We start from the raw sequence: 22,944 nt of genomic DNA, 5'->3' as shown, positions 1-22,944 counted from the left end.
ACAAAAGCAGCAATGCCTATGAAGATAGATTGGAGAAGCTAGGAGTGTTTTCCTTGGAGAAAAGAAGGCAGAGAAGAGATTTATTAGAGGTATTTAGGGGTATGGATAGAGTATTCTGATGAACACGAGCATTCTTGTCATCAAATATAAGTTCCTCTCCAAATCACAGGCCATCCAGACTTTAACATTTGTCAATGTTCCCTCATCATTGCTGGATCAAAGTCATGGAATTTACTGCCTAACACCACTGTGGGAAAACCATTACCACAGGGTCTGCAGCTGTTCAAGGTTGCCAACTGTGATTCAACGTATTTCTGGAGGTTTCAACACATGACTTGCCCCCATGCTCCAGCCATTAGTTGGTCTTATAAGTTGATATGGTTGGCCTGGTAAATCTGCTGGTCAATAGTGGTCTCTCCCGAGATGTTAATAGTGTTGACTTTGGTGATGGCGGTGCTGGTGGAGGCCACTTGACAGCTCAAGTCTGAATGTTACTCAGTTTGTGTGCTGCTTTGTTATAAGATAAGCTGTGCTGAATACTGTGAAATCATCAGTCGCAATCCTGACATTGTGGAGGGAAGGTCGTTGATGAGGCAGCTAAATATGATGGAGCTGTGAATATCTCACTGAGGAACTCCTGGATCTGAGACGATTAGTCTCTGATAATCCTAATTATGTTATGTCAGGTATAAGCTGCTTTTTCTCTGACACCCAACAACTTCAGTTTTGCTTCACCACTTGATACCGTACTCCATCGAATAATGTTGAGAGCAGCTAGTCTTACTTCACTCTTAGCATTCAGCTTTTGTGTCCATATCTGATTCAAGACTGTGAAGAATTTGGAATGAGTGGTTTTGGCTTTTCGTCAATGATTGGGAGGTGGCTGATAGGGTGACAATTAGCCAGGTTTGCTTTTTCCTGTTTTTTTGTGGCTAGAATATACCCTGGACAATCTCCCTATTGTCCGAGCTGTACTGGAGTAATGTGGCTTTGGAAGAGACTAGCTTAGATGCACAGATCTTCAGTATGACAGCTGATCCTGCAGCCACCGTTTATAGCTTTGTGACTATAGTTTTGTTTAAATGATCTGCTTATGCCTTTATGTCCCTTGGTATTGTAAAGTCTTGGATCCCGTACCCTGTCAGCACTCATTTTTCCAGTTCAATCTGTCAACCAACCCTCTTAATCTACAATTCTGGCCTCAGAATTCTCTTTATTTTTCTTTACTGAACCCTCTCTAATCTTTCAGTGTCTATTTGAAGGGTGGGTGCCAAAAGCTGCACGTAGCAGTGTAATAACCCGCATGTAGGAACAGATTTTCTGATCCTTTGCTTATAGCTAGATAGCTTGCACACCATAAGCATGCAACAAAAATAATGTGTCTGCTGTCTGGTAATTTCCCTGTATTGATTTTAATGGAGGAAAAATCATAGCCAGTTGGCCACTTCTAATGTGTGCACGTTAAGTTAATGTAAGTTATGCCTTCAGTTGAGGTAATAATTATTCCCTACGGAGGAATGTTCATCTTCAGGTGGAGCCTATAGACACAAAACCAAAGTGGTCTTACAACATGGGTCTGAGATATTTTAACAGAAATGTGACACATTTGACGCACATCACAGAACATCAGACCATTCATTAATCAGGTTCAGGGGATCAGAACATTCCTTAATCGAGTGCAGGTGACCAGACCATTCATTAACCAGGGGCAGGTGACCAGACCATTCATTAATCAGGGGCAGGTGACCAGACCATTCATTAATCAGGGGCAAGGGACCAGATCATTCATTAATCAGGGGCAGGTGACCAGATCATTCATTAATCAGGGGCAAGGGACCAGATCATTCATTAATCAGGGGCAGGTGACCAGACCATTCATTAATCAGGGGCAAGGGACCAGATCATTCATTAATCAGGGGCAGGTGACCAGATCATTCATTAATCAGGGGCAAGGGACCAGATCATTCATTAATCAGGGGCAGGTGACCAGACCATTCATTAATCAGGGGCAAGGGACCAAATCAGTGGCAGGGGACCAGACCATTCATTAATCAGGGGCAGGGAAACTCTTTCGAGTTATCAACAGTCACAGATTGCAACTCTTTCGAGTACAATCACAGTTCTTGGTTTCCGGGAGTGGGACATGAACCCACAACCCTCTGATTCAAAGGCGAGGGTGCTATGAACTGAGCCACAGCAACCAGTCCATTCAATGGAGGCACGGGAATTGGCCCTTACACTGATGTAGTGAAGGAAATCAGAAGTCATTGGCTGGGCCTCATTCTTGACAGGAATCTGAATTGGTTTATGTCTTTGGGACTGATCAGTCATTGTAGCAATTGGATACAAGAGTTTGGTAATTACTGCAATTCAATCTATCAGTCAGCAAAGCAATTACAGGACATCACTCAGCACGGGGATGTGAATAGCGCCAGGCAGCAGAGATTGGTTATTGCAAGGATCAGATGCAAGAGACAGGTCATTAGACTAATCAGGGGCTGAATATCTGTCATTGCCGTAGTCAGTTAGAGAACATCAATCATTAATGAAGTCAGGCTCCATTCCATAATCACTGCATTAATCAGCAAATGTCCCTATCTAGCAGTCACATCTTCACCAGCTTTCTTTCTTTTCTGCCTATGTTTTCTCCTCTCTCCCTCTTCTGATGGTGGTGGGGCTCAGCTCCCTGGGTGCCTGTAGTCTAAATGCCATTTTGTTTATTTATTCTTTCAAGGATATTGGCATCACTAGCAAGGCCAGCATTTATTTCCCATCCCTAGTTTTACCTTGAGAAGATGGTGATGGGCCGCTTTCTGGAACCGTTGCAGCTCATATGGTGTACATACGTTCGCAGTGGTGTTAGGAAGGGAGTTCTAGCCTGTGAACCTCAACACTGAGTGAAGATTGGAGATATGACTGAAGGGGAATTGCGACCAAACCTGAATTTAGCATCTACATTTCTCTTTTCCAGTTGGAGGTCACTCACTCACAACGGGGATTTGGAAATTTGACCAATTTCCGCACTCCCTCAGCACCACTGAGCCAATTGTAGTGCCCCTCCCAGTTTAGATTGGCTAACTAGGCAACAATTGGTCTACATTAAATTCAGCTTTGACACTTGAGGTCTATGTAGTGAACAGAATATTACATCACCCATAAACACATATCACATTGTTAAACTCAAAACTGAGCATCCATGAGGCACAGTGGGCCATCAGCAGCAGCAGGACTTCACTCAGCCACAATCTGTAACCTCAGGGCCTGACATATCCTTTACTCCACCATTACCATCACGGCATGGGATAACGCTGGGTCAATGTGGAGAGCAGGTGAGCAAGACAGGATGAACACCAGGCATATCTAAAAATAAGGGGCAGAATTTAGGCCTTGTCGGGTGGGCTCGGCAGGGGTGGGCGCAGGTGGGGGGAGGTCAAGAAGCCGACTGCTGCCCACGATCGAGGCCTGAAGGCAATTTCACACTGGGGGGGCCAATTAAGGTCCGTCCAGCGTGAAACGCTAGTGGCCCTGCTCAGCGCTGCCTGTGCGGGTGGGGTGAGGAGGGCAAGGAGGGTGAGTGTGAACTTCACGCATGGGCGTGAGTGCCCACTTGAGAATCTCCTTGAGGCCCAGAGCTGCCTCAGGGCAGTGAAGAGTTTTCGAAAAAAAATTAAAGAATTGAAGAATGTTATAAAATATATCCCCTCATGTGATGCACATGAGCAGGGACACGTAATTAATTAACTTTAAAAATTTTATTTTATTTTTATTTGCTTTTGGAAACAAATAAATCTCGCCCGTGGATGAGGTTTTCTAAAAAGTGTAAAAGCCGCTTGGCCTTTTCGCCTGCATGCCAACCGTAAAATGTAAGTTACTTGAGACTTTAATGGCCTTAACAGGCCTTTTAATTGTTGGCTGGCGCACTGCCGATTCCCGCACACGCCTGCCGATCGAAATATCGCACGCCTGCGCATTGACATCGGGATACTTGCCCGACGCCAATGCGCCTCATTTTACGCTCGAGCGGGTCGGGCACGCGCCTGCCCACTGAGGTAAAAATTTTGCCCAAGGTACCAACCTGGTGAAGCAACAAGACCCAAGACCAGATGCTTCCCAACAGTGGAAGCAACCTCCGATAGACAGAACAAAGCAATCCCAAAACAAGCGATTAGATCAAAGCCCTGCGGTCCTGCCTCATCCAGTCATGAATTGCAGTGGACAATAAAACAACTGACCAGAGGAGGAGGCTCCACAAACATCTCCATCTTGATTGATGGCTGAGCCCAGCATGTCAATGCAAAAGACATGAAACATTTGCAAACATCTTCAGCCCAATACGCCAAGTGGATGATCCATCGTGGCCACCTCCTCAAGTCCCCAGCAAATTCAATTCATTTCACATGATATCAAGGAACAGTTGAAGGTACTGGATATTATAAAGGCTATGGGCCCTGACAACATTTTTTTTTATTCATTCATGGGATGTGGGCTTCACTGGCCAGGCCAGCGTTTATTGCCCATCCCTAATTACCCTTGAGAAGGTGGTGGTGAGCTGCCTTCTTGAACCGCTGCAGTCCATGTGGTGTAGGTACACCCACAATGCTGTTAGGGAGGGAGTTCCAGGATTTTGACTCAGCGCCAGTGAAGGAATGGTGATATATTTCCAAGTCAGGATGGTGAGTGACTTGGAGGGGAACTTCCAGGTGGTGGTGTTCCCATTTATCTGCTGCCCTTGTCCTTCTAGATGGTAGTGGTCGTGGGTTTGGAAGATGCTCTCTAAGGAGCCTTGGTGAATTCCTGCAATGCATCTTGTAGATGGTACACACTGTGCGTCGGGGGTGGAGGGAGTGAATGTTTGTGGATGTGGTGCCAATCAAGAGGGCTGCTTTGTCCTCGATGGTGTTGAGCTTCTTGAGTGTTGTGGGAGCTGCACTCATTCAGGAGGTTATTCCATCACACTCCTGACTTGTGCCTTATTGACAGGCTTTGGAGAGTCAGGAGGTGAGTTACTCGTCACACGATTCCTAGACTCTGACCTTTCGGAACATTCTGGAAATAGTTCTGAAAGCCTGTGCTCCAAAACTAACTGTGTCCCTTAGCTGTTCCAGTACAGCTACAGCACTGGCACCCACCCGACAATGTGGAAAACTGCCCAGGTATGTCCTGTCCACAAAGAGAAGGACAAATCCAACTCAACCAATAATTGACCCATCGCTTTACTTTCAAGCATCAGCAAAGTGTTGGAAGGTGTTGTTGATAGTGCTATCAAGCGGCACTTATTCAGTAATAAACTGTTCTCCAATGCTCAGTTTTGGTTCTGACAGGCCCACTTGGCTCCAGATCTTATTACAGCCTTCATCCAAACATGGGCAAAAGAGATGAATTAAAGAGTTGGGGTGAGAGTGACTGCTCTTAACAACAAGGCAGCATTTAACCAAGTGTCAAGGCATCAAGAAGCACTAGCAACATTGAAGTCAATGGGCATTGGCAGAAAATTTCAACTGCTTGGATTCATACCTAGCACAAAGGAAGATGATTGTGGTTGTTGGATGTCAATCATCTCAGGCCCAGGAAATGACTGCAGGAGTTCCTCAGGGTAGTGTCCTAAGCCCAACTATCTTCAGCTGCTTCATCAAAGACCTTCTCCTCAATCATAATGTCAGAAGTAGGGATGTTTGTTGATGATTGCACAATGTTCATCACCATTCGTGACTCCTCAGATACTGAAGCAGTCGATGTCCAAATGCAGCAAGACCTGGACAACACTCAGGCTTGGACTAATAAGTTGCAAACAACATTTGTGCCACAAAAGTTCCAGGCAATGACCATTTCTAATGAGAGAGAATCTAACAATCTCCCCTTAATGTTTAACGACATTACCATCGCTGAATCTCTCACTATCAACATCCTGGGGGTTAGCATTGATGAAAAGCTTAACTGTAACAGTTATATATAGTGGCTACAGGGGAGGTGATGGTGCAGTGGTACTGCTGCTGGACTAGTAATCCAGAGACCCAGGGTAATGCTCTGGGGACCTGGGTTCAATTCCTGCCATAGCAGATGGTGGAATTTGAATTCAATAAAAATCTGGAATTAAAAGTCTAACGATGACCATGAAACCATTGTCAATTGTCGTAAAAACCCATCTGGTTCACTAATGTCCTTTAGGGAAGGAAATCTGGACTCATGTGACTCCAGACCCACAGCAGTGTGGTTGACTCTTAAATGCACTCTGAAATAAGACCATAATAAGACATAGACAAGTAGAAGTAGGCAATTCGGCCCATCGAATCTGCTCTGCCATTCAATGAGATCATGGCTGATCTGAAATTCCTCAATTCTACTTTCCTGCCTTTTCCCCATATCCTTTGATTCCCTTACTGATTAAAAATCTTTGTATCTCAGTCTTGAATATATTTAACAACTCAGCCTCTACAGCCCTCTGTGGTAAAGAATACCACAGATTCACTACCCTCTGAGAGAAAAAATTCCTCTTCATCTCTGTCCTAAATGTGTGACCCTCCCTTACTCTGAAATTATGCCCTATGGTCCTAGACCAAATGGCCTAGCAAGGCCACTCAGTTGTATCAAACCGCTACAAACCCTCAAAAAAGGAATGAAACAGGATGGAGCACCTGACATTGACCTAGGCACTGGAAATGACAAGGCAAACTCAGCCAGGTCGACCCTGAAATGTCCTCCTTACTAACATCTGGGGTCTAGTGCCAAAATTAGGAGTGCTGTCTCACAGACTAGTCAAGCAACAGCCTAACATAGTCATCTTCACGGAATTATATCTTACGGATAATGACCCAGACACCACCATCACCATTCCTGGGTATGTCCTGTCCTACCGGCAGGACAGACTCAGCAGAGGTGGCGGCACAGTGGGCATACAGTTGGGATGGAGTAGCCCTGGGAGTCCTGAATATTGACCCCGGACCCTATGAAGTCTCATGGCATCAGGTCAAACACGGGCAAGGAAACCTCCTGCTGATTACCATGTACCGCCCTCCCTCAGCTGATGAATCAGTGCTCCTTCATGTTAAACACCACTTGGAGGAAACACTGAGGGAGGCAAGGGTGCAGAATGCACGCTGGGTGGGGGACTTCAATGTCCATCACCAAGAGTGGCTCGGTAGCACCACTACTGACTGGGCTGGCCGAGTCCTAAAGGGTCTGCGGCAGGTAGTGAGGGAACCACCAAGAGGGAAAAAGACACTTGACCTCTTCCTCACCAACCTGCCTGTCACAGTCGCATCTGTCCATGACAGTGTCGGTAGGAGTGACCACCTCGCAGTTGTTGCGGAGGTGAAGCCCCACCTTCACATTGAGGACACACTCCAACATGTTGTGTGGCACCAACACAGTGCTAAAGGGGATAGATTTCGAACAGATCTAGCAACTCAAGGCTGGGCATCCATGAACTGCTGGGGGCCATCAACAGCAGCAGAATTACACTCAAACACAATCTGTAACCTCATGGCCCGGCATAACTCCCACTCTACCAATAGCATCATGCCAGGGGATCAACTCTAGTTCAATGAAGAGTACAGGAGGGCATGCCAGGAGCAGCATCAGGCATACCTAAAAATGAGGTGTCAACGTGGTGAAGCTATAACACAGGACTACTTGCATGCCAAACAGTATAAGCAGCAAGTGATAGACAGAGCTAAGCGATCCCATAACCAATGGATCAGAACTAAGCTCCGTAGTCCTGCCACATCCAGTCGTGAATGGTGGTGAACAATTAAACAACTCACTGGAGGAGGAGGCTTCACAAATATCCCCATCCTCAATGTTAGGGGAGCCCAGCACATCAGTGCAAAAGGTAATGTTGAAGCATTTGCTACAATCTTCAGCCAGAAGTGCCAAGCGAATGATCTATCTCAACCTCCTCCGGACAGCCCCAGCATCACAGATGCAATCTTCAGCCAATTCAATTCACTCCACGTGATATCAAGAAATGGCTGTAGGCACTGGATAATGCAAAGGCTAAGGGCAATATTCCGGCAATAGTACTGAAGACTTGTGCCCCAGAACTTGCCGTGCCCCTAGCCAAGCTGTTCCAGTATAACTACAACACTGGCATCTACTATGTGAAAAATTGCCCAGGTATGTCCTGTAGATAAAAAGCAGGACAAATCCAACCCGGCCAATTACTGCCCCATCAGTCTACTCTCGAACATCAGTAAAGTTATGGAAGGGATCATCAACAATGCTATCATGTAGCGTTTGCTTAGCAATAACCTTCCCACTGACGCCCAGTTTGGGTTCCACCAGGGTCACTCAGCTCCTGACCTCATTATAGTCTTGGTTCAAACATGGACAAAAGAGCTGAACTCTCAAGGTGAGGTGAGAGTGTCTGCCCTTGGCATCAAGGCAGCGTTGATATATGCGGCATCAAGGAGCCCTAGCAAAACTGGAGTCAATGGGAATCAGGGGGAAAATTCTCCACTAGGTGGAGTCATACCTAGCACATAGGAAGATGGTTATGGTTGTTGGAGGTCAGTCATCTCAGCGTCAGGACATTACTGCAGGAGTTTCTCAGGGTAATGTCCTCAGCCCAACTATCTTCAGCTGCATCATCAATGACCTTCCTTCCATCATAAGATCAGAAGGGGGGGAGATTTTTGCTGATGATTGCACAACGTTCAGCACCATTCGTGACTCCTCAGATACTGAAGCAGTCCATGTCCAAATGCAGCAAGACCTGGACAATATCCAGACTTGGACTGACAAGCGGCAAGTAACATTCGCGCCGCACAAGTGCCAGGCAATAACCATCTCCAACAAGAGAGAATTTAACCATCGCCCCTTGAAAATCAATGGCATTACCATCACTGAATCCCCTACTCTATACATCCTGGGGGTTACCATTGTCCAGAAACTGAACTGGACTCGCCATATAAATACTGTTGCTACAAGAGCAGGTATGAGGCTAGGAATCCTGCGACAAGTAATTTTCCCCCTGATTCCCCAAAGCCTGTCCACCATCTAAAAGGCACAAGTCAGGAGTGTGATGGAATACTCCCCACTTGCCTGGATGAGTGCAGCTCCCACAACACTCAAGAATCTTGACACCATCCAGGACAAAGCAGCCCCGCTTGATTGGCACCACATCCACAAACATTCACTCCCTCCACCACTGACGCACAGTGGCAGCAATGTGTACCATCTTCAAGTTGCACTGCAGAAGTTCACCAAGGCTCCTTCAACAACATCTTCCAAACCTATGGCTACTACCATCTAGAAGAATGAAGACAGCAAATAGATGGGAACATCAACACCTGGAAGTTCCCCTCCAAGTCACTCACCATCCTGACTTGGAAATATATCACCGTTCCTTCACTGTCGCTGGGTGAAAATCCTGGAACTCTCTTCCTAACAGCACTGTGGGTGTACCTACACCACATGGAATGCAGCGGTTCAAGAGAGCAGCTCACCACCACCTTCTCAAGAGCAATTAGGGATGGATAATAAATGCTGGCCCAGCCAGTGAAGCCCACATCCCCTGAATGAATAAAAAAGAACAGGTCAGAGGCTGGGAATTCTGTGGAGAGTGACAAATACCCTAACTTCCTAAAGCGTTTCCACCATCAATAAGGCTCAAGTCAAGAGTGTGATGGAATACTTGCCACTTGCCTGAATGAGTGCAGCTCTAACAACACTCACAAGCTCAATGCCACCCAGGACATAGCAACGCCCTTGATCGGCACCCTACCCACCATCTTACACATTCACCCTCTCCACCTGCGTTACACAATGACAGTTGTGTGCACTATATATATAAGATCCATTGCAGCAACTCATCTTTTGACAGCATCTTCCAAACCAGCAACCTCTACCACCTAGAAGGACAAGGGCAGCAAACACTTGGGAACACCACTCACCTGCAAGCTCCCCTCCAAGTAACACACCATCCTGACTTGGAAATATATTGCTGTTCAATCACTGTTTCTGGGCCAAACTCATGGAACTCCCTCCCTAAACAGTACTATGGGTGTACTCACATCAAATGGTCTACGTCAGTTCAGAATTGGCTCATGACCACCTGCTCAAGGGCAATTTAGGGATGGGCAACAAATGCTGGCCTTGCCAGTGATGCTCACATTGAATAAAAAACAAATAGAACATTAGATTGGTTCCTTCCCAAATTTCTGCCAATTATCAGACTCTATGAGAAACATGTTCTGAAGGTATTTTAGCCTTGTTTGGGTAGATTCTATTTTTATTGTCTTCTGTGCCAGTAACTTGTATTTTCTGCCTTTGTGTAATTAAACAAATACATTTAACTTGCAAGCTTAGCCTGATTGTGATGGATTGGCAATGGTTTTCCCTGTGGTAGCTGGTGTGATGTGTGTTAGGTAAAGAATAATTATTAGTCCTGTTACACACATTCCACTCACTGTATAAGTAGACAGAATCTAAGGAGATGCAGTCTGTCCTATCGAAACTGCCTATTTGCTGTGAGCATTAACTTAAATTGTTGTGAGGAAGTATGAACCATTATAATGTAGATGTGGTATCCAAAACTGGGTTAGATTCCACCCTGATATATGAGGTGCAGTAATGGTCCTATCGTGCTCTATAAAGGCAGATTACAATGACTGGGCCAGACCTTAATTATCCGAGTTACAGAGAGAGTTTTAAGATGTTGCACATGTTAGAGAAAAATCACTTTAGGATTACCTCTCAAGTTTTCAAAATTACAATGAAGATTGATAAAGTTGTTTTAGAAATATTACACTGGCAGAAAGTGTAAAAGGTAAGAACTATTATTTGAACATTTGGAGTAAATAAAGCTACTTCTCAGGAAGGGTGCTAGACATAAAATAAATGAGCCACTGAAAGAAACAGTATAGATGACTTCAAGAAATAACTGGATGTGCTTCTGGATAGAGTTTATTGGGGGATATGGTTAGAATGTGAGTAATCAAATCAATAACCTTATTTCTAATAGTTCTTCCGTTCTAATGCATGATTTCTAGATGCTCTTTGCAACAAAGCTAAGGGAGAAATCACCAGATTAACTGATGCTAGCCAAGTTATCGAAACACAGTCTTGCAATCACTGTGTGGTATTCCTTCATCTCAATTCATTGACAATCTTCTACATTGCTGATGCACTAACTTCTTTCCAATAGCAAGGCAAGAGAATGCTGATCTCAGAATCTGCTACGGTTTTGTGACATTACACAGGGAGCTTGCAGTGACTTCAAAATCAAGAAGTCTGCTGGACTTCTGTTGGGATAATCAATTATACCCAAACTTAGCTTTATATTTTCAACATTTCAACAGTAACAGCTCCTCACCGCTACCACCAAAGTGTGACCACTACCACCTAGAAGGACAAGGGTAGCACATACATGGGAACACCACCACTCCCGGGTACTCATCCAAGTTACTTACTATCTCGAATTGGACATATGTTGTCCTGCCTTCACTGTTGCTGGGTCAAAATCTGGAATGTCCTTCCTAACAGCACTGTGGGAGCACCTTCACCAGAGGGATTAAAGTGGTTAAAGAAGACAGCTCCCCTATCTTCTCAAAGGGAACTATAGATGGACGAAATATCCTGTAGTATAAGAGTCATGGAACATACAGGATTAATGTGGGACTGAGTACAGCTTCACCCACACAGTGTCGCAAGAGGACATGTGAACCCAGATTAGGATCAGTGAGGTGTTGAGTAGAAATGTGTAAAGACCTAGACCTAGAGATAGCTCCTTGCCTGTATCCTTTTCTGTATATATGTATATAGTTACAAATAGTTAATAAAGACTTAACCTACTGAAGACTACGAAGACTTCTTTAAGAGATACCATTCTGTAGTCAACATCCTCCCAAGATGATGGCAGCTCAGATCAAAAACCCTCAACCTCACTAAAATGCTGAGGACCAAAAAAGAAAAAAATTCAACAGCAACTCTGACAAGAGAGAAGCTCCCAACAAAAGCTGCAGACACTGAGACAATTCGCCAGAAAACGTTCCAGAGAAAAGAGCCTGGGAGCTGAAGGCAGAGGTTTTACTGAAGCAGACAACGCCATTCAATCTCTCCTGGAAGTCCAGCTTCAGAACACAGAGACCACAGAACCTGCAAGGATAGAGCTACATTTTTTAAAGTTCCAGGCCGCAGCTAGTCCTGAGAGCCCTTTCACTGATCCAGTGTCAGAAGCACCGTTCGAACAAAACTTGTGGCTAAAACCCAATCCTGATTCAGAGCCTGACTCGGACTCCAGCTTTCAACTCTCTCTTTGTGGAACAGGTTGGCAAACTCTTACTGCAGGTCCCAGAAAACTCCCAGTGGTCAGACCAGCTTACCATCCATGAGATAACTACGACGCCTCCAGTGGGAGTGGTACAACAGAGTAATCAGCAGTCCGAGAGGCCTCTACCTCCATCTATGACAACAGTACAGCTGTTCAATACAGCAACCACCGTGCACACATGGCAACTTCCAGCCAACATGCGACAACTACAGGGGGTGCTGCAACCTGGTAGCAGTCTCCCACCATCGACAACGAAAAGCAGAGGTGAGCATACCACTAAACCTTGTTCTCGCGAGAGGAATTCTCTTCCTCAGCCACAGAGGGCATCGAGCAAATAGGAAGGAGACAAGAAAGAAGCGATGCAGAGATGGGTTCAATGTTCTCCTACCCCGCAAGAAACGATTTACCGGAGCAGCGACCATGGATCAACACAACCGCCAAATTGACCAACATCAGTTGAACATGAAGCGATGGAAGAAAAGAATGAAAGCATACCCAAATGCCAGTCCAACCTCCAAGCCAATAGAAAGAACCAGAACTAATAGAGCCTACCACTCCTCCGACAGAATGGTGAATGAAATATAGAAGGGTTATAAGGCTTCCAGGCCGCCTGAACCTATAAATTCAAGGACTTGAAGGGGGAAGATGGGGGTGTGCAAATATTGTAATAATGCCGATACAGTAATAGCAGTAATAGTAATAATGTGGTAACAACAATGTAAATGCATGAGACTGATAACAATGTAAGACATGGGGGAGAATTTTCCCCCCGTCGGGTGAGGGTTGTGCGGGGGCAGGCGCGAACCCAATTGACATCCCCAATCGGGTCCGCACCGCCATTTTATGTGGGCGGGCCAGTTAAGCCCTGCCCAGTGTGACCTGCGCCCGGAAGCGCTGTGCGCTCCCAGTGTGGGAGGTGCCTCAGGGAGATTAGTTTAAGGTTTAAAAATTTAAATAAAGAAAAGAAAATATTTTAAGACATGTCCCCTCATGTCACACTGTCACATGAGCTGGGACATGTCAAGGAACATTAATGAAAACATTTATTTAATTTATAAACCCTTCATGAAACCTCATCCTGCCCGTGGATGAGGTTCCATGAAAAATGCGAAGGCCGCCTGGGCTCTTCGCCTGCCCGCCAACTTTAAGGTTGGAAGGGCAGCTTAGTTTATTACTTTAATTGATATTTAAGTGGCCTTAATATGCCTTTGACAGTTTGGCGGGCACGCAGAGCAGAGTCGATTGCGCGCCTGCCAAACTGCAAATCTAAATGGCGAGTGGTGACGTCAGGATGCCCACTTGATGTCACCCTGCTCGCCGAGCCAAAAATTCTGGCCATGAAGGAAACTAGTGTAACTTCATATATATTGGATAAAGACTTGGGGGGAGGTGTAGTATAAGGGTCTGGCCCATTCAGGGTTAATGTGGGACTGAGTAGAGTACCGCCCACACAGTGACATAAGAAAGCACATGATCCAGACCTAGGGTCAGTGTACTGTTGAACAGAGAGATGTGAAGACCTAGACATGGAGGTGGCTCCTTGTCTGTACCTTTTACTCACTATATGTATATAGTTACAAGTTGTCAATAAAGACTTGCTGTTAACCTACTGAAGACCAGAAAGACCTCTTTAAGAGACGTCATTCTGTAATCAACATCCTCCCAACATATACTGATCTTGCCGGCAATACTCGTGTCATTGGAAAGGATTTTGTGAAATAGTGACTATAGGAAGACTGAATATTGACATAGAGGAAGTTACTAAGCTGAAAGGCTAAGGCCCAGAGTAACCAACATTAAAAGATGTCTGAATGAATCAGAATGTGATGTTTCAGAGAGGTATTAGGTAGTAGCTTGCTCAAGCCCATCCAGTACACATGTCCATGTGGCTTTTAACAGAAGCCTTTGTTTGGGATTTCAGGGAAGGTTGTGAGGATTCAACTTCTGCCCCACAATCTATAGTAGGAAGAAGTGTGCCCTCTACTGGCAGTTGGCAGAATGGCACATGGTCTCCTGCCTTCAGCTTCTTCCCAATGTAGGACTTCACCAGAACAGGGTTCAAATGTCAGAAAAGAAGACTTGCAAAAAAATGGCAACAGCATTCTAGCTCGCATAGCGTCCAAAACATGCACTTCTCTCAGTGAAAGGCCATGGGGCGGAATGCGGTAGCAGGTGGGAAGAGGTTTTACCCACCGGCCACGATGGGGGCTTTTCACACTGTATCGTCACAATCCTGCCCATTAATCAGCATTCCAGGAAAACTCGCCATGTTGATGGCATTTGGGCATTCATTTTCCCACCATGCGGTCACCTCGCTGCTTCCTCACACCGAGTGCCCTATTTAAAGTGCAGCCACGTGCACACCTCTCAGCCCTCCCAGCCCAGGACTGCTGTATGGCCTGAAAGGTGAGAAGACTGCAGCCCCCCACCCCGATTCAGTGGTGCATCCCTGGAATACCTTTTGGATGCCATGGGGGCCCTCCATGATGTCCTCTACCCACATTCTGGCTACAGGAGGTCCATCAATCTCACCACTCCAGCTTGGTAGCTGATAGCAGTAGTGATCAATGCCAATGCTGCACAGGAGAGGTTGGCCATCCAATGCAGAGAGAGGGTGAATGATCTCATCCGTGCAGCCAGGGTATGGCAACCATCTCATCACTCTACACTCACACACTCAAGCCCGTCACACATTCACTGGCATCTCACTCACTGACAGCTCAAGGGACGTCACCACCCATTCTCACACACACACCCTCACATCTCCATCTGGCCTCATCTCCTCTGGAGACTGCCTCCTCAGCCCTTATCATCTTGAGGCCACTGGCACAGATCAACATGTGCCCCCACACACACCCTGGGATACCCCCCTTCCCCAGTACAACCCTCACCCTGCAGCCATTGAAAATCCACCCCCACCTTATGGCTGGTGTGGCAGGTAGAAACCTGCCCGTGAGCTCCCCTAACAGTGATGTGGTGCTGCCTGTGAAGCCTGGCGCTGATGACCACGAGTGCTGCCCGAAGCAAGGTAGACAAACTAACCTCGAAATCCCGAGTAAAGTGCAGCCCGCCAGGTGCTTATGTTCAGTCGTGAAACACATCAGTATGCAATCATGTCGATATGCTCAGATGATCCAGTGTCGGGGGGATGATTCCGGCAGGCTGGCCTTATAATGATATGCAGATGTATTAAAATGAGGCTTCCAACGTGCGGAGGTGGGAAAAGGGGCTCGCCATTGACGGGTGGAGCAGACGATTGCAAACTCGTTTCACGATGCGGTAAAACCGATTTTTGGCCTTCCCGCCATATTGTCCGCTGACACCTGACACCAGTGGAAAGTTCTGCCTACAAATTTCAAATCCCTCAACCAATTGCTTGACGTATTTGTTTCTTTCCTAGCTGTGTTAATTCCTAAGACATGTATCGGAAGCAAAACCTGAACCAGCAAGATACTTTGTCTAAACCATATTCTATCCGACTTGGGAGTGTTTGACGAAGCAGTGTAGAGGGAGCTTTACTGTGTATCTAATCCCGTGCTATACCTGCCATGGGAGTATTTGAAGGAACAGTGTAGAGGCAGCTTTACCTTGAATTTAACCCATGTTGTACCTGACATGGGAGTGTTTGATGGGGCAGTGTATAGCGAGTTTTACCCTGTATCTAACTCCATGCTGTACCAGACCTGGGAGGGTTTGATGAAACAGTATAATGGGAGCTTTATTCTACATCTAACCCATGTTGTACCTGACATGATATTGTTTGATTGGACATTGCAGAGAGAGCTTTACTCTGTATTGAACCCACACTGTACCTGCAGTGGGAGTGTTTGATGGTGACAGTGTAGAGGGAGATTTGCTCTGTATTTAACCCATGCTATAACTGACCTGGGAGTGTTTGATGGGACATTGCAGAGGGAGCTTTTCTTTGTATCCAACCCCATGCTGTACCTGATCTTCAACAGCATCTCATTCTGCATCTGAGGAACTTTTACTCTTAAGCAGATTTTCAAATTTTGTAGTTGATCTGAGAGTGAACCATTTGGGAAAGCAAATTTTACACAACCTTTCTCCAATGGCTTAAATGTATTGAACTGAGTCCATGAGATAGCAGGTCCTACTTGATCTGTGGAATAGACAGGCTTGAAGGGCTGAATTACTTTCACTAATCCCTTGCTTTATATTTGTAAATGGGTTTTACATTGATATTATTATTATGCTTCTTCAGTTGTTCTAAACATGAACTTCACCTATCAAAGTCAAAATGGTCTTCATCCATCTCAAGAACCTTCTCTCCGTTAAATCTTATTAACGGAGATTAAATTAAAAAGAATCACAAAGTAAAAAACACATTGTAATAATCTTCACAAAGTATAGTAAACTGCTTCACTGCCAACCATCTATACGAGACACAGATCTTTCTTCAATTCTGCCTTTGTTTTAGAAATGTACATATCTCTGCCAAAGGGGCAGAACTTTCATCACTAAACTGGGAATGTTACTTGAAGCTGGGATGGAGTAAAGGAGTTATTAATGACTGATAGGTTGGCCAGATTGGTCTTTATCAACCCTTTACACTCCTATTTTCCACCCAGATAGCTTCTTCATATTGGAGACAACGCGATAAGATATACGAAGTATCGAGTATTGCATCGTGCTCCTGATCTGAGTCTTGGTGGTGGGATGGTTTTACGGGGTCAGTAGGTAAGCCACTTCTTATGGGGCATCCTACCCCATTTAGCCACGGGGCAGGATTTTCGGGTCGTCGGGCGGGCCCAGGAGCAGCCGGGAAACGGACCACGACCCGCGATTGGCCCCCGACCCCCGATCCCTGCCCCAGCCAATTAACGGCCAGCCAGTGTGAGAGGCGCACTGAGAAGCTCAGCGCTGCAGGGGCATTGGGGGAGGAGGATGGCAAGTGTGGAAGCCAATGTGGGTGCGGGGGGAGCGCACACTGAAAACTCCCTGAAGGCAGGGAGCTACCTCGGGGAGCTGAAGAATATTAAAATCAAAAATAAATATTGTGAAAATCAGAAAAAATGTCCCCACATAGGACTCACTCACGTGACCAGAAACATGGTAAAAATTATGTCAAAACATTTTTTAAAAAATTAATGTTGGAAACCTCATCCCGCCCATAGATGAGGTTCCCTCAAAAGTACAAAGGTCACCTGGCTGATTCGCCTGCCCGCAAACTGTAAGGTTAGATGGGCAGCGAAAAATAGCAGTTAATTAATACTTTAATGGCCTTAATAGGCCTCGGGATGCTCACCCAACGACATCAGGCGCTATTTCACACTCGGGCACGCCCACATGCCGAGCGGAAAACCCTGTCCATGATGTTGATCTGGCTGGTCCAGTTATGTTTCGGGTCAATGGTAGGCTCAAGATGTTGATGGTGGAAGACTCAGTGAAGATCATTAAATTGCAGATCAAGAAAAGATAATGGAGATTGATCTCCTCCTGCCATCTCCCTATCTACGTGACCACATTCATTTTAATATCAGATATCAGTTTCTGCTTTAAGCCCTTTATATAATGTTTATCACATGACTGACAAATATCCATACTTACAACATCCACCACATTCTTATCGACCCATGGTCTCTGACTTTCTCAAAAAATTAAACTAAATTAGTCAATGAGGACCTGCCTTTTGGAAATCCCTTCTTAGTCCATGTGTTTTTAAGTGTTCCCTGGTGCAATGAACTCATATTTTATCCACAATCCCTCATTTCATTTTTTGCAACATCTTTTAAATAACTCACTTTTTTCTGTATTATCCCGTGTACATTTAACACATGCCACATTTTTAGACCTCATTTTTGATCCAACCTTTATATTGATCCATGGATCCTCTTATTCTCTAAGTCAGAATGGATTTAGCTTCCATCTTACCATCTTATATAGCTCCTGCAACTGGTTCACTACTTACTGGCAGGTAGCACACGTCTGATTCACAAGGCTCTGGTCATAAGTCTGACTCCAGGGCTTAAACACAAAAATCTAGGCTGACACTCAAGTACAGTATTGAGGGGGTGCGACACTGTTGGAGTTGCCATCTTTCAGATTAGGCATTAAACTAAGGCCCCATCTGCCTGTTGGGATGGATATAAAGATTCCATGGCACTATTTCAAAGAAGACCATGGGAATTACCCATGCTGTCCTGGCCAATACTTATCTCTCAGTCAGCGTCATAAAAACAGAAAATCTGGTCTTTTTCATATTGCTGTTTGTGGGAGTTATGTCTGTGCAAATTGGTTGCTGTGTTTCCCACATTATAATAGTGACTGCAATTTAAAAATACTTCATTGGCTGTAAGCACTTTGAGACATCCACTGGTTGTGAAAAGTGCTATATAAATGCAAGTCTTTCTATTTTTTTTTCTAACCAATTAATCTGGATGAGGTTCGCTGAAGGTAGCCCATCCAACACTTTTACCTTGGGCTCCATTTCAGTAGCTTTTCAATGTGAAATGTATCAGCTTCTGAAATGTTCTGCTATTTTTCAGTCACCTACCTGGCCTGCCTTTTTACCTAGAACATCTCCAATGCTGCATCCTTCCTTGGTGGAGATACAGCGTACTAACTGGAAACAGTTCTAAGGAACTTATTCTAAGAATCCCTTCCCATTTGTACAACTTCTGCCTTATCGCAGTCTGCCTTAGGATAATTAAAGTCCCCCATAATTACATATCTGCCACTGATACAAACCTCATATTTCATTCAATTCTCACCCTCATTTTCTTTCCAACTATTCAGTATCATGAAGTACCCCCAATATGGAAAATACTCCCTTATTATTTCTCAACTCAAGTCAGAAGCTGTTTGACCCCGCCATCATCAATGAGAACTTCCCTTTCTACGGTTGTGTTTTCTTTTCAATTAATAAGGCCACTCAATCTTTTTCTTCCCCTTCTATCTTTCTTGAAAATTTTATAGCCAACACATTTCGTTTCACCCTACAGTTTTCATTAAGTCTACAACCTCATGTCCCTCCATATTTATTATTGCTCCTGACGGTTAGACTGATGCTTTTCACATTTGCGTAGAAGCACTCCTCCTGGACCATACGACTCTTGAGAATTCTTTTTTCCCTTCTATATTTTTCTTATTCATTTCACAACCTCTATCTTCTTAGCATCTGCTCCAAATTTTTTCCATTTATGTAGGCGATGGTGTCCTTTGAAGGCTCCGAAATGTATAGCGTGCTATGGTTTTGCACTGCCCCTTTAAATAGACAGTTGTACCATTTAAATATTCTGGAATGTATCGCGTGCTGTGGCAATCAAATGATATCAGACTGAAGCTTGGTATCATGTTCATCATCACTGAGCTTTCTTGGCACACAAAGCTATCACTAATGCCCAGGGCTGGACAATCCCATCTCTAACAGGCGTGGGCTAAGATTCTTAGCAGGTTTTCGTTAGGTTACTAGACAAAACAGCTCACCAGTTTACAAACATCAGTGACTTTATGCCTCAGTCTCCACATCTTCATTGTCTCTTTCTTGTTTTTCACTGATTAGATCCTAGTCTGTAACTCACTGCCATGTTTTCTCAACATACACCATCCAAATCCTTTCATTTAGATACTAGCCTGTAATTCTCAGCCATATATTCATTATTATACATGCAAACTATCAAATAGCCTCACCGCCTCCAGTGCAGTCGGAGACTAAGTACGGGCCACATACTCCTCATAGCCCTAGTCACAGGCATCCCATTGGTCACTACATTTAGAACCATATAACTCATACACTGAGTTTCCACTCATTCTTCCTGCTCCCCCAAAAAAGATGGTCTCATTCTCTTTCATTCTTTTTCAATCATAAGGTACTTCCCATCATCTTAGTGTCCTCTCCTGCTGCATTGTTTGTAAATAAGCTTTATTTTGGCAGCCTCCCTTGCCTCCAGCCCTGCTCTCCTTCACTCCTGGCCATTGAATTTCCTCTCTTTTCCCAGCCCCCATTTCACCACCACCCATCCCACCCCAACACCACCAACGCCATCCCCCACCCCCCACTGCATCCCCTCAACCTCCAGGCCATTTTCCTACATTTGTGGACCTTTTTTAAAAAAAAAGGCAAATGGTACAAACTGAGCAAATCAGCCAAAGTATATTTGTTAGAAAACTGTGGGAGGTCCTGAGGGCTACAGGGGGAGTGTAAGGGTAAAATGAGGAGCGCCAGACCTGCAGAAGAAAGGGGAGAGAGAGAACAAGACCGATTTATAGAAAGAGAGGGTGGGATGAGAAAATGAGCTGGAGGCAAACATAAGTGTGGGACAAAAGTGAAAGAGTGCAAGAGAAACAGAAAGGCAAAGCTCAGTTAACAGTTTAGGAACATTTTGACTAGCATCCAGTTTGTAACTCACTCCTCATTATCCAGTATTCTATATTTAAACCGCCCAAAGCCCTTTATTAGGTTCCAGTTTGAAACTCGCTCCCAGTTTTTCATTATTCTTTGCATAAACCATCCAGGGCCCTCGATTAGTTTCTAATCTATACCCTCAGTATCCAGAATTCTATACATAAATCACCCAAACCTTTCAATTAGATTCCACTCTGTAACTCACTCCCGGGTATCCATTATTCTAAGTATAAACCATCCAGGTCCCTTGTTTAGATTCCAGCCTGTAACTCACTCCTGAACAAGTTCCCTTTAAGCTGCATGGCTGCAGAAATCTCCTGCACACACCATACACAAGTCAACCCCTTTAAATTACACATATGCGCAGCCGCACAAAAAAAATTTGAGGGCCCACACACTTAAACAAATCGCCCGCACACTACAAAAATGAATTGAAGCATATGTTGCTCCCAAATATCCGTTATTCTCTATGTAAACCACCGGAGCCCCTCGATTTAATTCCAACATGTAACTTACTCCTCAATATTATTCTACACATGAAGTATACAAGTCTCTTGATTTAAGTCCAACCTGTCACTCACTCAAGGAGTGTCTATTATTTTATATGCAAACCATATGAAGCGTTTGATCAGATTCCTTAAAAGCAAACTCCCTGGGTATCTGTTATTTTATATATAAATCATACGAAACCCTTGATTAAATTCCAGTCTGTAACTCATTCCCAAGCTGCCTGTTATTTTATATATAAACCATCTGAAGCCCTCGATTAGATTCCATCCTGTACCTCATTCTCTGTAACCATTAATCTATATATAAACCATACAAACTCTTTGCTTATTTCCAGCCTGTAACTTAACTCCCAGGGTGTCTGTTGTTGCACCTATAAACAATCTAAATACCTCAATTACACCACAGTCTGTAACTCAATCCTTGGAAATACAATTTTCTGGTGGTATTAAGATTCTTAAAAAAAATCCAAATCTTTCAAAAAGCAGCAAGGTAGAATAGCGCCTGATTCAGAACATCACTCTCTCCACTGTGTGCTCACCTACTTACACACTCGCACACCTGTGCATTCATTCACTTGCACACTTGCCCACCTGTATATTGGCTCACTCACTTGCTAGCTTACCTGTGGGCTCACTTACCTGTTGGCTGTCTGGCACGTTTATTATTTGGTCCAAATCCTTTTCCACTGGCAGGGCTTTTCTCCCCATGGCACTCACAACACTCCGATCAGACAGCACCAACTTAAACAGCACAAAGTCGACACACAACATAATGGTCAGGAGCACTGCGAGTGAGGCCGCCATTTGTCTCCGTGTATGTTGCTGTCCACAGCAAGACAAATATAAATATAAATAGGATATTATAAATTTTTGCTTTTTCCTTCCTCCCAGAGTATGGATTCGATTTGTCTTGCTGCTTCCGAATTGGAGATTTTAGATCGCGTTTACACTGGGATTGGCAGGTTCCTATACAGAGAAGTCCGAGACTCACTTTCAGTTGAACCTCATATTCGGAGGTTTTCTTCTACATGCTGTTATTTTTGATCCACAAGTTACGTCCTTGAATAAACTCGTAAAAGGAAGAATAGAATTATCTTCCAAAGAAAATGGTCTTTCTTTGGTGTTCCTATTTTCCTATAAGCAAGATTCACTTGTGCCTTGATTCGCTATATGTGGGCCTGGTCTGATTGCGCCTTTAGATAAAACGTCAAAGGGAACTGATCTCCCACTGCTTTAAAGAAGAGCTTTGGAAAGACACTCTGGATGCAAACTCAGTTCAGGCAAATGAACACTTTCCACATCATTATTAACAATGAAACCTGGAAGGAGCCTTGCTTTGAGAATCAGCCTTCTCTCTGAGGTGATGGTGAGACCCGCTGATGTTTGCCTGTCCTCTTAACCTCAGGTGACAGTGCTGTCCTGGCATATTCTGCCTCCCATCTCCTTCGGTTGAACATGTAAAGGTTTCTTTCTGCCTCTGTCTCTGCCTCTTGTGGCGTTGCCCTGTGTAAATATCTGACCTTCTGTCAAGCTGATGCTCAGGTTCCCGCCTCAGCCCTGCCAGACAACAACAGGCTGCTTCTCATTCCACACCTACTTCAAGTTACAGAACTTAACTCTGTAACAGCCGCACTGCTCAGCAATACCATTCCTTGTCATTTTTCATACACAAGGTAAAAAGGAACTCTTCATTCTCATCCAGTGTTGTGCAGCCTGAGTACGTCTTGCTTTCAGCTCCTGAATGTGTACAATCCATCTGAGTTAAAAAGAATGATTCAGTCCTGTCTAGTACTGTATGA

The 22,944-nt window shown here is 44.7% G+C and overlaps 1 protein-coding gene across 1 annotated transcript in view; it reads right to left on the bottom strand.

Moving 5' to 3' along the window:
• The window catches only part of LOC144693608 (erythroferrone-like), a 96,917-nt gene extending 74,953 nt beyond the window's left edge, over positions 1–21,964 (bottom strand). Inside the window, exon 1 of the mRNA XM_078563421.1 lies at positions 21,785–21,964. Coding sequence (XP_078419547.1) covers positions 21,785–21,949 — 165 coding nt within the window. The 5' untranslated portion in view covers positions 21,950–21,964. The remainder of the gene's footprint in view (positions 1–21,784) is intronic.
• Between the last annotated feature and the right edge of the window lie 980 nt (positions 21,965–22,944).

This window comes from Cetorhinus maximus, chromosome 19 (genome assembly GCF_964194155.1).
Source record: "Cetorhinus maximus chromosome 19, sCetMax3.hap1.1, whole genome shotgun sequence".
NCBI classification, from domain to species: domain Eukaryota; kingdom Metazoa; phylum Chordata; class Chondrichthyes; order Lamniformes; family Cetorhinidae; genus Cetorhinus; species Cetorhinus maximus.
This window is presented reverse-complemented; position numbering and strand designations above follow the sequence as displayed.